We start from the raw sequence: 16,810 nt of genomic DNA, 5'->3' as shown, positions 1-16,810 counted from the left end.
ATCTGTGTATCTACGGAGAGAGAGCCCCTGTAGGCACAAGGAGACTCCAACCCACAAGTTCAAGACTCAAAATTCAGTATTTGGGATAAAATGAAATGAGCTATATTTAAAAAAAATCTTGCAAAAAGTCTTGAGTTTTTCTTACAAAGTAAGTTTCTTAATTACGTCTTAAAATTCTTAAATTTGAATTTGTACATTTCCTTTTCCAATTTTGCTTTTTTTGTGACAAGTTTCAGACTCGAAAATTTTGAGTTTGAGAAAAGTTTGAGTTTTCTTTCCCAACTTTAAAATTTTGATTTTTTTTCAATAAATTATTTTCTAACTTTTGAATTCCGAGTTATAGCCTATTTAGCAATTTAATAAAGTCATATTCAGGTGTTTCTTTTGCACATTTGCAAGTTCATACAGTCACTGTTTAGATTTTCTATAGCTTTTATCCAAGGTTACTTACAAAGATGAGCACTTTTTATCTCATTATGACTTTTTATCTCATAATTTCGACTTTCTATCTCGTAATTATGACTTTTTATCTCGTAATTTTGACTTTCTATCTCGTAATTATGACTTTTTATCTCAATTATGACTTTTTATCTCATAATTATAACTTTATCTCATAATTTTGACTTTTTATCTCATAATTATGACTTTTTATCTCATAATTGCGACTTTCTATCTCGTAATTATGACTTTGTATCTCATAATTTCGACTTTCTCTCTCATAATTTCGAATTTTTATCTCATAATTATGACCTACCGTGGGGATATTTTTGTTTTTAAGGCTAAGTTTTCATATTTTATTCTTTCTTTTACTGGCGGAAATGGGCTTCCATACAAGGAAACCAGAAATGTATTTATTTTTATTTGATTTTTTAAATTTGACTCCTTTCCATATTTTGTTATTTTAGCCTCAGATGATGGATGTTGGTTTGCTGGTTTTACTTTTGCCAGTTCAAGTACATATTCACAAATCTCAGTCTGTGAAAGTGCAACATATCAATGTTATGACCTCAGATCTTTTGAAGGGTTTTAAGTCCCCCATCACACTAGAGGCCCCCAGAGACGCCGACATGAGGTCCCCAAAGTCTGCAACCGGCCTTTTCCGAGACTATAAATATACATATTTGTTACTAAAAAGAAAAAAACATAAAAAAACTATCAAGTTGTAGTAGCAGGTGTTGTTGTACCAGCCATGAAATGTTAAATAGCGGTATTTATGTCAGATAAAGTCGGTGAGGAGGTTAAGGCTGATTTATGGTTCCGCGTTACACCAACGCAGCCTACGGCGTAGGTACGCGGCGACACGTACCGTACCGTGCGCGTCCTGCGAAACCTACGGCGTAAGCTACGCCGTGCCCTACGGCGTAAGCTCTGCGTCGATTTAACGCAGACCATAATTCAGCCTTCAGTCGGAGCAGTCTGGCTGCGGCGTCGGTGCCATCATGGTGGCTCTGTTGTTGCCGCACATTAAGTTCGGAGCTGAAGAAATGAATCATCGTTTTCCGACTGTCCACTGGCGGAAACAAGCATTTGTCGAAAAGCTCCCGGAATAAAAACGGGCCGCGAATGGAGCCTGGGGCCTCGCGTGAGACCCCTGCCGGCGCGAGATGCTCCGGAGCGGCCTGCCGCCGGGAGGAGACCCCGGGAGAGGAGGCGCGGGGCGGGCAGCGGGGCGCCGCGGCGCCGCAGCCCGAGGGAGGCGGCGCGGAGCCCGGGGAGAGGAGGGCGCGCTGCCGGGACGACGGAGGAGAGGTGGGGGAGGAGGACGCAGACGGCAGATACGAGGAGGAGCTAGACCCCAGGATTCAGGCATGTTAGAAAACATGTGTTTTTAAAGGAGGGATTCATTTTTACGACGAGTTTGCTTCTGACATGTTCCTCCTGATGGCAGGAGGAGCTGGAGCACCTGAACCAGGCCAGCGAGGAGATCAACAGGCTGGAGCTGCAGCTGGATGTGAGGACCATGTTTGTGCACAACTTATCTGATAAAGGTCGTGTTCATGCATCCCTGCTGGTTTCATCACTATTATCACCATCCGGGCTGCAAGTCCCTGTCAAACATCTCTGCAGGTTCCTTCTAGCTTTCTGGGGGGTTCATGTTATTCTTGGGGTTAGTGTTTACAAGCCCCAGTGTGATGACCTCAGATCACCTCCTGAAGCTGAAGGAGCCCTTCAGATGTTTGCGCCCCAGAAACTGTGATGAGTCAGCTTCATTAGGCAAGGCAAATGTATTTATGTAGCACAATTCAACACAAGGTAATTCAAAGTGCTTTACATTGACATTAAAAGCGGCAAGACATAATTAGACAGTAAATAACAAATAAGTAAGTACGAATAAGATGATAAGAAAAGAAGTAAAATAATAAAAAGCACAAGCTGTTAAAAGTAAGGGCAGTAGAGTACAGCAGGTAAGTATTTAATTTAGGAGTATGCTTCAGTAAACAGTAATGTTTTTAACCCTGATTTAAAGGATCTACAGTTGGAGCAGACCTCAGGTCTACAGGAAGTTTGTTCCACCGGTGAGGAGCAGAATAACTGAACGCTGCCTCACCTTGCTTGGTTCTGGTTCTGGAACCACAACAAACCAGATCCAGATGAACCTCAGGGGTCTGGGAGCTTCATAGGAACTAACAGATCCAGCATGTATTTTGGTCCAATACCATTCAGTGCTTTGTAGACCAGCAGTAAGATTTTAAACTCTCTCCTTTGACTCACTGGAAACCAGTGTAGTGATTTCATGACCGGTGTAATGTGGTCCAGTTTCCTGGTGTTTGTAAGGACTCTGGCAGCGGCGTTCTGGATCAGCTGCAGCTGCCTGATAGATTTCTTGTTAAGGCCTGTAAAGATTATGTTAATTCTAGTTTTGAAAACAATAATCACAACTATAATTATTTTCTAAAACTAAATATAGCAGGGTCTGTAAAGATACCAATCCTTACGAAAAGGGACTCTAGTGGCGCTTTTACACTAGTACTTACCGGTACTCGGCTTTACTCAACTCAGCCAAGTTTCTTTTCCATAACAATCCAGCACCTGGAGCAGAAGTAGGAGGTTGGAGTGAAGCTGCTGTGACGTATTTGATTGTGTATCTAAACGAAGTCGACAACAACACTAAAGATGTAGAACCTGCAGGAGATGATATATGTGCTGCTAGGTCTTTGACTTGTGTTCGATATCAAGTTAAAAAAATGAGAGTGAGAGAAGCTTCAAGCAACGATGCTTTTTTTTTAGTTTGTCTCTGCGCTGCTGAAATGTCAGCTGGGAGCCGCGAGCAGCTATGGAGTGACAGAGCTCCTGGTAGATCTTGTTGTTCCTTATCGCCCGTCTAGATCCCTTTTTTAATTCTCTCCTCAGCCACCAGGTTTATGAACATCTGCACCTCAGAGTTGGATCACCAAACAGAGTTCTGCGCTGCCATTGTCTGTCGAAATGAACAAGAAGCCGCCGTCAGAGTCGCTCTTTCTCTGATTTCCACCTCCTGACTCAGACGTCTGACTCCAACCCCCCGACCAATCGGTGGCCTGTAGTGTGATGATGTCAGATACAGCCGACTCAGCTGCTTAGAACCTCAGCAGAGTAGTTACAGAAAAAGTATCTACTCGGCACGTTAGACCCCTAGTGGAAAAGAACAGAGGCGAGTCGGGCTGAGTAGGTACTAGTGGAAAAGCGCCATAGTATTTCTGTAGTAATGTTTATTTCTGTAGGAGTAATATTTGTGCAGCCGTGTCCCATCTCGGAAGTCTTGTAACATCCTACGTCTGTAGTTGGTCCCAAAGTACAAAAGACTCCTTTATGCAGCAGCGGCGCTGACCTACTGTAAGCCTGCTGTATGTTCTCCAAACTGCCCTGAGTCCTGCCCTAGGCCTTCTGGTGTCCCGGTTCAGCTTCTAGCCACTAGTTAACTGTGACCTACTGACAAGGGAGTAGTTTGACGTAGTTGAAGCACGCCAGTTCTCGGAACAGAGGCGCATAAAGCCACAATGATAAGAGGTTAAAATTCCCTGAAAAAAATCACAAACTTGCAAATTTTTTTGATGAAAATGTGCCACAAAGGCTCACAAATTCTGACTTTTAATTTAAATACCAATCTAACCTCTTGAGGTAGCACTTAATTGAGAAAATTTCCTTTTGAACTCGTATCGGAGGAACTGTAGGGGCTGAAATGAAGGGATTTATCCCTCCGATGCCTGAAGCTCTCACATCAAACCCGTCGTTACGAGGTTCAGCTGATTTCCATGAAACTTTGTGAAGCTCCGCCCACAACTGTTCTGACTAAGTTATGAGCCAGTCAAACTTTTGGGCGTGGCCAAAGTTACCATTTTGCCCGTAATTTGTGATGATAATAAAGTTAACCAAGCTTGATAATGACAACCAGGGCTTTGTTTCTTGGAAGCACAGCAGACTTCACTAATGTGATCAATCGGGGGCGCTTCAACTCACGTGGCAACATGTGATGAGACCAAGTTTACATTTCAGATGGAAACAAATGTGCCTGTTAGCGGATGGATGTTTAAGAGCAAATCAAATGTTTGGAGACTGATGTTTACAGACGTTCATGATGACACATGGAGGGACTGTACCACACCTGAAACCAAATGGCTGTAGAACATAGAATGTAGAACATCAGCACCATCCTGGTTCAGCTAGTTTCCATATGAGGTTGTTTTCAACTGCAGCACAATAACATAGAGAAGTGGATGATGATGTTGAACTCACTATAAATGTTTCCATCCATCAGCTGAGATCAGATATGTGTGGCGACTGCACTACTGCTATTTCTACACTATTGGAGGATTGACTCCAGTGCTGTTAAGGATTGACACGACTACTAACTAGTCCCAAAGTCCTCTAACAGAATAACCAGCCTCCAACACCCCCCTCCACCTCAGAAAAGGAATGAATAGTAAATGTTACTGATTTAAATTGGACTTAATTTGGAATTTTAAATATCGAAGATAAAATTATCAACCTGAAATTACATTATTTACCATTATAGTAATCAGATTACACTGTATATCAGCATAACTGAAATAGACCTGATGCTTAATCAATCACGATATGCAAATATTATTCATATATTTATTGAAACAAGGCCGTTATGAACACAAAACTGTAATTTAATACAGACACACATGCAGATGCACCAAAACATTAAAAGGTTCATGGTTCACTTTGTCATTCCAAAAGTCCAAGTACAAGTGGAACGAAATTTTGTTGCCACTGGCTCAAAGCAAGCAATGAAAAAAATGAAAACAATAAAAAACTCTAAACACTAAACGATAAGGACACTAGGCTAAAAAGTAAAATGCTGCTTGCAGTACAGTAGACAGTCATTGTCGAGGGAAGACGGGGAAAGGATGTAAAACAGATGTAAAATACAAATAGTTTACAAAACTGTACATTAACAAGAGGAAGAACAGCTGATCACCAGATTCTGTCGCCTTGGTGCAACGGCATCTCAGTTATCCGAGTCCGAGACCTGGTGAGACCCAGAGACCGGAGACGGGACCAAGACCACAAAAAAGTGGTCTCAGGACCAAGACCGGTCTGGAGAACTCTTAAGTCTACCTGGTGGTAACTTGGGAATCAAAGTGAGATAATGAAGTTGGTGTGAGGGCTGCACCGGGCAGTGCACTTCTTATCTTCTGTTGGTCGTCTCAGGACAGCTGTAGACTTTGGTCCATTGTAGACTGACTCCAGGCAACTTTGTCCTCTCCTCAGGATGCTCGCTCCAGCTACCGGAGGATCCTCACGGACTCGGCCCGAAAGCTGAACGCCCAGGGCAGCCAGCTGGGCGCCTGCATCGAGAAGGCGAGGCCCTACTACGAAGCCCGCAGGCTGGCCAAAGAGGTGCGTGTCTGAGGTGGTTAGAGCCCTGCGTCGGACTGTTTTCTTCATCCCACTCCCACCGTGTTTATATACATTCCCGGCCGCATCCGCAAAACTCATGAATTCATGCCGCACATTAATAGAGATGCATTGATTTTGTGTCTTCTCCCGTCCCGCAGGAGAAATGTCCTGGACAAATCTATCTGATTTAATGTTAACATGGTAATTGTGGAGCTTGATGGATAATTGACAGTTCATAGGTCACCTGACCGAAAGTTAGATGCAAATCCATCATTGTCATCATCGCACAAGCTATTTTGCCTTTTGCACCCGCATCAATTTTGTGATTGAGGTTATTTGAGCCACTCACAGCCTACTCTCGTTGCTATAACACTGATAAATAACATAAAATAAACATAGTTAACGAATGAAACAAATGAATTTAACAAATGAATCACTTGGCCTTTACATTGCTGTAGAGGAAGAGAATGTTGCTGACCGACTGCGTCCCAATCCCTCGTTTCTCTTCCAAGATGTTCCACAGACACTAAACGCAGTTCCTCCAAATATCTGACTGGCCTTGCTTTGTCTCTGTTTTGTAAAGACCTTGTTTGAGGTTCTTTTACACGTCATTGGCTTCCATCTTGTTGCTAGGCTACATCCCGATCCCGCAGTGTTTTTTTTAGCCGCCCGCAGCAAAGTTCAAACCCCCCGCTCCCGCCAGATCTGCGTTGGGTCCCGCGGGACCCTGCAGAACCCAATCCCAACGCAGCCGTCTAGTGCTCGTCAGTCTGAGCTCGGCACGTGAGGAGCAGATGTTTCAGTTGTTCACCGGGCTTAGCCAAGGAGCTGCATCCGGCTGGCTGGTCCAACATGAACGAGGAAGTGAAGACCAGTTCAGGTCCTCCAAGGACCACCACGAGCTGGCCCCATAACCATTGACTTCCATGTGTAAATGTCCAGCTTGGCAGCACAAATAAACATCCACAGTTTTGGTTTCCTTAGCTAGACTTTATATCCAGGACCACGACAGATGCATGAGGGGGAATTATTTGCCACATCAGGTAAAATTAATGAATACTTAGGGGTGTGGTCCTTTGATTGATGGCTGGCTATGGTTAATAACTAGTTGTCATTCAATTCAGTTTTATTAATATAGTGTTTATTACAATACACGTTGTCTCTAAGATCTTTCCAGAAACGTAGAACATGACCCATATCAATTATTGCATAAACATTTTTTTTAACAATATTTTTTATTGAAATTCAACATGTATATCAAAACTTATGCCAAATGTACAAACATTTTCCACATATGTATACATATATATCCCCTCAAACAATCACACATACACACAGACAGTAGAAAAAAAAAAATTAAGAATGACTACAGACATCAAACTGATAAAGTGTCGTAAAGTAAAATTTAAATTAAAAGGCAGGATCAGCACATTCACATTGCCAGTGTAAGTTTTGTTATTCAGTTAGTGTTATCCATTTTGTTGGTCAAGAAAGACGAGAGTCCCAAATATCTATAAACTTGCATGGAGAAGTCCAAAATCTGTCATTTTCAATTGCTTTGTTGTTTTGATAGCGTCTTTGGGGTATATTCCAAGTATGCAGATTGTCGGCATCAAAGTAATGTTAAATTTGGTCATCAATAATAAACATTTGACTACCTTTTTTCCCAAAATAACAGAATCTCAAAGTTCCCTTTTCAGTCAGGCATTCAACACAAACAACGGGAATGTTAGGGGAAAAATGGTGAAGTTTAACAGGGGTTATGTAAACCCTAATTAACCATTCATACTGCAGCAATTTAAATCTTGTGTTAATAATTATTGCATAAACATAACATAAACACTGGCAGGTAAAAACCCTTTTAGAGGGAAGAGATCTGGATCTGGATCAGGACCCGGATCATGAGGGTGGACCTCCTGCAGGTCAGTATGCAGCTTCTGAAGCTCTGGCCTGCAAACATCTATAGGAGAGAAAAAGAGAAAGATAAGATGGGAAAAGGAGGGGTGATGGGCACCGCTGAGTGGATCATGTTGGTTCCCCCTGCAGCGTAGCTCTACAGCAGCATATGTCATGGCCTGTTATCAGCGGGGGAAGAGGCTGTGGGTTCCCAGCCGAGCCAGGCTTTCTTTCAGAGGTCCGGTAACCTGGAGAAGCAGCCCCTCAGTTATTAAATTGAGTCACTGTTGATTCCACAGGCCCAACAGGAAACCCAGAAGGCAGCTCTCAGGTACGAGAGGGCTGTGTCCATGCACACGGCCGCCAGGGAGATGGTGTACGTGGCTGAGCAGGGCCTGCTGGCTGACAAGAACACCATGGACCCCACATGGCAGGAGATGCTGAACCACGCCACAGCCAAGGTAACGCTTCTAACACACAGGACAACCTCAGTGTTGTGCATGAACGCGTTCATAGAACATGTTCATTTCTGTGAGAACATTGAACTGAACGCAACATATTTGCAAATAAAGAACTTGAACTTGTTCAGATCTGCATATCATGAACTGGAATTTTAACTGTTCAGATTGTGAGTTTCAGCTTCAATGTTTAGGTCCAATTATTACGGAATACATTTCACCAGCGGGCAGCACACATTTAAAATACTCAACGAGATGACGACTTCACACTACATTACCCACAATGCAGTGCACACACTTGCATAGCAACGGGCACCAGCTCCATGGCAACGGCGGCCTGAGCCCGGTGCAGTCTTTACATGACCAGTGAAGAGAGAGAAGTTGCAGACGCAGTGTCATCGAGCCGTCAGATGATGATCCGCTTATCATTATCTGCGGGAATTTTACACATCGTCTCCCAAAGAGTCCGACGGTAAAAATCTAACCTTTCTGTGCAAATTATGTCCACCTGCGGTGAGAAAACAAGTCCGAGCGTCTGCCTCGTCAACTTCAAATTGTAAACGTCATGTGGAGTTAAAGCATCCGTCCAGTGTGAGAAAAAGTCCTTGACAATCAAAAAAGTCCTCAGGAAAGACCAAGAAGACCCAACAGCCCCAAACGACCCCAGTCCCACTGCTGCATCTTCAGGGGGTTGATTTCCCAGCAACAGGGAGACACATTAATAATGGACTACATTGTTGGGGATTTACAGCCTCTGAGTAAAGTTGAAAAGCCACTAGTACAAAACATGATTGTACATAGTGAACAGTTTTAGGATAGGGGGGCGTTTCATTCGTAGTTCTCACCTAAAAATATTGAAATGAACTGAATTTGAACTAGTTCAAAATGAAAATAGTGAACTATGAACGTGAACTGTTCATTTTTAAACTATGTGAACTGAATTTTGAACTAGTTCATGAGAAGTATGAACTTGCACAACACTGGTCATCCTCCAGGTGAGGCTTCAGGGATGAGAGCTGAGTGGGGATGATATCAGAGTTACAACAAACTGGCTCAGATCTTATTGGGCCTTTTGTTTATATCACCATCTGAAAAGATGAGAGGAACTGAAACACCAACTCCTGGGAAAGTTGTCTCATCTGTTTCCAGAATGTTCAGAGGTATAAAGTAGGGCTGCAGCTATCGAATATTTTAGTAATCCAGTATTCTACTGAAAATTCCATCGAGTAATCTGATAAAACATATTTTTGTTTAGTTAAAGAGCAATTATAAATATACATAAGATGTTAGATGTTAATTGACAATACTAAGACTAAATTATATAATACAGTAAGTTCATGGCTGTGCTTTTAAAAACCCTGAACTTACACCAAATTCACTGCCTTCACTCAAAAAACTAAGGATCTTACCAAGAAATGTTCTTATTTCTAACCTAAAAATGCCATTACACCTGATAATACATATCACTTAAAAGGTTAGGTGTTTTTCCCACGTGTTTCAATTGAACTTTCTGGTTAAGTTTAAAGTTAAAGTATAAGATTTTGAGTTTTGCCAGTGTTCAAAATAAAATTCTTAGCCCTGCTGTATTGGAGAACATTAGGCACCAGAGCTGCTTGATGTTTTATCCATCAATGACTACAGAGCTAAAATTGACAACTACCCAGTTAGCTTTATTACGTTTTTATTTTTCACCCTCATCACTCTACAGCTCTGTGTTTTTACAGATTAAATGCGTTAGCCGCATCGACAGTAGTAATAATTAATAGAAACCTCGCCCTCCACAGGGCTAACGTTATGTTAGCAAGGTACCGTAACGTTAATCTCATTAATTAGCGCTACATTAACTTAATTTGACTTCGTCTCGGTTGACGGTCCTCCGCTCTCGGAGTAAACAGGGTGTTGGTGGAGAAGCTGCAGCATTAAGGACGTACTGTTGTGGTATCAAGCTCTGTCTCACAGTGATACATGCAACAGTGTTGCCTTGGTGTCCAGCTGGAAATGCTCCCACACTTTTCTTTTAGTTAAAACCAAACATATCCGCCACCTCTTTCTTCTTCCTTTACGTGCGTGGTGTCAGCGCGTTGTGCCACATTAAACGTAGTCTGGGCAAAATACCAAGCTTTGATCTGGCAAAATTAAATGATTCCTCGAGGCAGAGAAAACTCCTCGATCATTTTTTGTAATCGAATTACTCAAATTATTCGAGGAATCGTTTCAGCCTTAGTATAAAGCCCCCGCAGCCACCAGAGGGCCCCCCAGCTCCACCGTTAGCTGCAGCGACCCGTCTTAATTTGTAGAGACTGAACCAGAAAGCCGTGTGATGATGTGTCAATATGGCAGCTTTTGGGGTTTGTTTGTGTGTTTTTTCTTCAGATTTGTGGGTTTATAAAGTCAAAAGTATGTTTGTTTGTTTATTTTTAAATATGACTATAAACTCAGAATTTTCTTCTGACAATTTATTAGTTTGAAATGTTTGTTTTGTTCTTCCAAATTTTACATTTGCACTCTTAATGTGTGAGTTTTCTTTCTCTCGAATTTGCTAGTTGAAGTTAAGTTCAACTAGCAACTACCCTCGTTACAGGGGGGAGCCAGGGGCCCCCTGAACAGGTCCCCAGACCCTCCGGGCCACACACACCCACACCCACACACACACCCACACACACACCCACACACACACACACACACACACACGGGCAACTGAGAATCGCCGACCTCCGTGCTGCGTGGCAACAGTGCGAACCATCAAGCCACATTTTCTTGCCCACTAAAAGCAGAATTCTCAGTGGAGAAGCCAGATCTCTCTCCATCACATCATCTGGAGGTATAGCTAGTATGACTAGGGCCGGCCCCATCGTAAAATCAACATGCAGAATCTGTGTAATCTCTAATTCAACCTTCTTCCAGAAACCAGCGAGTTTTGGCCAGTCCCAAAATATATGTGTATACAATCAGACCACAGCCTCTCCAACACAGCTCAGACATATTTCTGTATTTTGATGTGATGACAGGGGCGTCAAACTACCGCATCTTCACCTTCCAGTCAAATTCCCTCCATAATGGGCTATTAGTCAATCTATGTCCTGCCTTAAATGTTTCCTCCCATTGGTCATCAGTTATTATAATGTTCGCTTCCAATTCCCCTTTTTCTTTGACCCCCAGATTATCACCATCTGATTCCTGTTGTAGGGCTTTATAAATCCTTGATACAATCCCTTTTTTAGTCTTTTCCTTTGTAAAGGATATCAATAGCTCCTCTAGTTTTGATGGATCTCCACTAACCGTCCATTCTTCATGTTTCTGAAGATAGTGCCTCAGCTGCAAGAACTTGTAAAAGTCCTGAGTTGGAAGATCAAACTCCTGAGTTAGTTGCTCAAATTACTTCATGGTTTGACCCTTAAACATTTATCCAATACATATCAGTCCCTTACTGGCCCATTTGTTGTACCCTGAGTCCATACTAGAAGGTAAAAAGTCTGGGTTTGTAGCAATCTTATTGGCCCTACCAATAGAATGTGACATTTTAAGTTTCTTTCACACTATTGACCAGACTCTCAATGTCCCCCTGATCCAATCATTACTGATCTTGAGTTTCCTCAGTCGAGTGGTTTAGTTTGATTCTTTTTACCTGATGGTATTTTTTGGTCTGTCCCTGTCCTGTGCTGCCCAGGTGAACGAGGCAGAGGAGGAGCGCCTCCGCAGCGAGCACGAGCACCAGCGGGTCACCCAGCTCTGCCAGGACGCAGAGGCGCGAGTGCAGACCCTTCAGAAAACCCTGAGGAAGGTCATCCTCAAGTCCAAACCTTACTTCGAGCTCAAGGCTCAGTTCAACCACATTCTGGAGGTGTGTTCAAGGACCGCTGGATTTCTGTGCAACAGTAAAAGTGGCAACTAAAAAGAATCTTGTATAGGGTCCACAAAAAACTAGAACTAGTCCTGCTTCCTTTAACTGAACTATTTTACGGACTTCAGATATATTTTAGATAGAACTGGGCGATATGGTCGGGCAGCTTGTTGGCTACTTTCATGAAGCGTTTAAATGCCATGCGTGGAGTGACTCCCTCCCAGTGTCCCATGGTCCCAGCTTCTACAGAAAGAACAAATTTGACTGCCAAATACACTTTTATTTATTCTATAACAAAGGAAAACACTGCAGTGGCTGTTGTCTCTTCACAATGTCTCTAGTAATAATGATAATAATAATTCTGCTCTAAACAGAGAAACAGTGTGTGTGTGTGTGTGTGTGTGTGTGTGCGTGTGTGCGCGTGTGTGCGTGTGTGCGTGTGCGTGTGCGCGCACAGTCAAAACTACAGAAGAGTATTAAGGCCATGCAGGAGAAAAAACAATTGAAAGGGATTTTTTTTTTATTGTGCACTTCGAGAAAAAAGTCAAAATGTCGAGATTAATGTTGAAATACAATTTTGAGAATAAAGTTGAAATGTTGAGAATAATGTTGAAATAAAATTTGGTGAATAAAGTCGAAATGTCTCCTCCAGTTAGGAGAGCGACTGACAGCTATGCAGCAGCAGCCGTAACTAACTAACTAACTAACTAACTTACATCCTTGGAGTGTAACGTTAAGGGTACGTTTTTTGAAGTTATGCAACTGCATATGTGTGATATGTGTTATCGTAAAGCCAATTCTCAACATTGCGACTTTTTTTTTTCGAAATTGTGCTTCAACATTAATCTCGACATTTCGACTTTTTTCTCGACATTTCGACTTTTTTATCGAAGTGCATAATGAAAAAAAAATCTTCCTCCTCTAAGATATTATTTTAATTTTTCTCCTGCCTGGCCCTAATACTCTTCCGTACAAAACGGAGAAAAAGACGTTTCTTTCCCCTTTTTTAAAATTTTTTTTTATCAATACACCAAGTTTATCGACACAGGAAAACTGACGTTGGTCTGCAGTGAATGTCGGTAACGGTAAATCTTCGGTCTGCCGCCCAGGCCCAGTTTTAGTTTTTCTGAGACATTTGTCTTTCTACAGACTGACCTGTCGCTTATTTTTCTTCCTCTGTTTCCGAGTCGTTGATTATATGGAAACTTCAGTGACTTCTTTCTTTTTTTTTTTTTTTTTTTTTACAAAAAAAGTGACTTCTTTCTAAATGTTGACATGTTTCTGACATGTTTCTGACTGAATACGTCTTTTGGCGCTTTTGCATTAGTATCACCTTAGCTCGGTTCTACCCGTTTTGCGCTTTCGCACTAGGGCTGAGATGAGTAGAGCCGCTCCAAGTCGATACTTTTTTCTGTAACCATTTCAGTGAGGTTCTGAAAGCGGGCTGAGCAGGGACTATTTCTGACGTCACCACCTCCGCGCCAGTGATTGGTCGGGGGGCGGGGACGTCAGAGGTTTGAATCAGGAAGCGGGAGTCAGCGCGAGGGGACTCGCGGCTCGCGGCGATTTTATTATAAAGCGCAAAACGTCTGTTTGGTGATCCAACTCTGAGGTGCAGATGTTCATAAACCTGGTGGCTGTCGAGAAAAAATTTAAAAAGCGATGTAGACGGGCTGTTTTTTTCTCAGCCGCTCCCGGCTCCAGCTGATTTCTGATCAGCGCCGACATGAACAAAGCGGTTGCGCAATCGAGTACGTCACAGCAGCTTCACCCAATCCTGCCCACTTCTCCCCTGGCAGTGCGAAAACACACGTGTGGGGCCGTGTAAAGCCGCGCCGAGCCGTGCCGGGTTGAACCGATACTAGTGGAAAAGTGCCACATGATCTGTTCCTGAACGCCTCTTGAGTCTCTGACTTAACTTAACTTGTTGCTAATTTCTTCTCATTTGTTTTGCTCACTTGTCCTTTTTTTGGTTCCGACTTGTTCGTTGCTGTTTGTTGACTTGGTTCTGACTTGTTGATTTGTTGCTGACTTGTTACTGACTAAGTTCTTACTGAGCTGTTATTGATTTTTTGCTGACTTGTTAATGTTGCTGACCTTTTAAAAAAGTATATGTGTAGTAGTAACAAACACATTTGTTTTACTTGGTTTATTTATTTATTTATTTATTTATTATTTTTTATTTTTTTATGAAAAACAATGTAATATTTATACTGCGATGATGAAAATCCTGTATGGCTGACTTTATTTCTTTAATAAAAAGTTTAATAACAAAAAAAATATGTTTAAAAGTATGAAAACATTAAAGTTTTCAGTTATAATTGCATAAATTGTCTATATTTCATTATTTATATACTGTCTTGTGGTTACATTTGCATAAAATGCTAAAAACAAAATTCTCAAAAATAAAAACCGAAATAGACTGAAAATGGAAAAAATTTAAACAGAATGTGGAAAAAAATTTAAACGATTTCATAGTTCCTCTGTTTGCTGCCCTGGATCTGTTTGGTAATTCTGATCCACACAATGTTTCTGAAAGCAGTTCTATCAGCATTTTGGGAGGTGATTAGTTCTTACAGCATCATTATCTGCCAATACTTGCTGTTGAATCTCAATATAATACTAGTATTTAATATGTTGCATAACTACACAGTCATATAATTCATTCAACAGCTCAAAATATTTTTAATAACCCAAATCAATATCGGAATCGGATCGAATCAAATCTTGATAATCGATTCTGAATCTTAAGAATCGGAATCGAAACGATTCTTGACATTTGAATCGATACCCAGCCCTACTTGTTACTGGCCCCTTGTCCCTCTGTTGTTTCCAGCTCTTTGATTTCTGGCCGACTTGTTCCCAACATGTTGGTGACTTGTGTCTTATTTGTTGCTGACTTATATTTGACTTGTTGCTGACTTGTTGTTGACTTTCTTTCAGGAACACAAGTCTAAAGTGGTGCAGCTGGAGCAGCAGGTGGCGAAGGTGAAAACGCGCTACTCGGTGGCGCTGAGGAACCTGGAGCAGATCAGCGAGCAGATCCACGCTCAGAGGGGGCGTCACCTCGCCGCCAGGGGCCGTCCTGCCGTGTGTGGGGGGCGGAGCTCCCCCGTAGGGGCGGAGTCTGAGGTCCGGGCGGCTGTCGGAGTTCCCGTCAGTGGGATTCCGGTCGGCGACTGGGCCGATGGGGAGAAAACCCGGCTGTGGGTGGAGAGGCACAGGGAGAGCGGCTGGGGCCACCGGGAGGGGCACGAGGCGGAGGCCGCCAGTTCCGACGGCATGTCCGTCATCAGCCTGCAAACCATCGCCTCGGACCTGGAAAAGTGTGACTCGGTAGAGCACCTGGGGAATTTCAGTGACGTGGGGAGTGTGCAGGCGGAGGACGGCGACTGCGGCAGGAAAGCGGTTGGATGGGGGATCAGCAGGGCCCCCGAGGCCCCCCCAAAAGAGACGGCAGGGGCCTGCGTAGAGAAGAAGGAGGGCTTCGTGAAACAACATAACCGGAGTGTCAGTCTCTGACAGGCGACAGCAGACGTCCTCACAGTGTTTGAAAACCAAAAAAAAGGTCATGACTATTTGGAAAAGGTTCATCAAAAAAAGGTTTTAAGTTCTTGTGATTTTTAACATAAAAATTTCAGAGTTTTATCTTGCAAAATTTTTTTTCTAAACTAATTTGGAAATTATGACTGCACATTTTTGAGTTTTAACAAGTCAAAATTTGCCTTTAAAATGTTAATGTTTATCTTAGTTTATTTTAAAGAAATTTGAGTTTATATTGTCCAAATCATACTTTTTTTAAAAACAAATTTGCAAGTTTATTAAGTCATAACTTCTGATTATTTTTTACTAGGCCTCTTTTCCTCAACATGATTTTTGTGTTGAAATGATCCTAATACGCTGTTGTGTTACCTTAGCTAACCACAGCTAAGTTCATGTTAACCAGTTAACCTGAAGTTGAACTTAAGATCATTAATTAAACCGGTTTTCTTCCCAAACATCCAGAAACGGCGCTGCTTTAGAACATTTCTGAATCTATTTGTAACGTAACACTTCCATCACTCAAACTTGATGTGAGGGTTACATCATCATGTCCAGACACTTTACAGCCTCATTTAAGAACAATTAATGACAGACACAAAATAATTATTATTAATTTATTGTAATTAATGAAGTTTTAAATTATGAGATGGTGGTGTTCATTGTTTACATAGATGCTGGCTAATAAAAGGCATTTTAAAACAAACCCATGTCCTTTATTATTGGCACAAGTGCGTCTCTGTTTCCTGATGTCACTCAAAACTTTGCTGATGGTCTGATGAGTTTCTCAGATCTTCAGCGATGGCAAGGTTGCTATAACAGGGAGCAGAGAAATCTGCCGAGGTTCAGGCTCGTCTGAAAGATTAGAGAGTTTCATGGACGGCTGCAGATCCCATTAACGTGATTACTCTGATGGTAACGAGTACAGAGAGCGACAGAAGGGAGAAACGAGTGGAAGGAGGGAATGGAGATGAGAACGAGGCTGCGGATTGTTGGAAAACTAGAGGAGAGAAACGGCAGATGAAGAAAGGCTGTCGGTGCTTGAGTTTTTCTGTCTGAGCAAGTTCATTTTAGCTACAAACTACATTCCTCTGTGTTCTCACTGCTCCTCTTTCAAAGAGAACAAAGATTCCCGTCATCCCACACCTGCTTTCCACTGTTTGGTTTAAGGTTTTTCTCCCACTAGGGGAGTTTTTACCTGCTATTGTTTATGTTATGCTTATGTAAT

General features: G+C 42.2%; 1 protein-coding gene across 1 annotated transcript; it reads left to right on the top strand.

The window, feature by feature from the left end:
- The first annotated feature begins 1,411 nt into the window (after positions 1-1,411).
- On the top strand, positions 1,412-15,660 carry sh3bp5lb (SH3-binding domain protein 5-like, b). The gene is made up of 6 exons (XM_061742024.1): positions 1,412-1,806; positions 1,889-1,951; positions 5,719-5,847; positions 8,043-8,204; positions 11,869-12,042; positions 14,986-15,660. The coding sequence occupies exons 1-6, from the start codon at positions 1,564-1,566 to the stop codon at positions 15,562-15,564; spliced, it is 1,350 nt and encodes a 449-aa protein (XP_061598008.1). The 5' UTR covers positions 1,412-1,563; the 3' UTR covers positions 15,565-15,660.
- The last annotated feature ends 1,150 nt before the right edge of the window (positions 15,661-16,810 follow it).

Source organism: Cololabis saira, chromosome 15, assembly GCF_033807715.1.
Source record: "Cololabis saira isolate AMF1-May2022 chromosome 15, fColSai1.1, whole genome shotgun sequence".
NCBI classification, from domain to species: Eukaryota; Metazoa; Chordata; class Actinopteri; order Beloniformes; family Belonidae; genus Cololabis; species Cololabis saira.
This window is presented reverse-complemented; position numbering and strand designations above follow the sequence as displayed.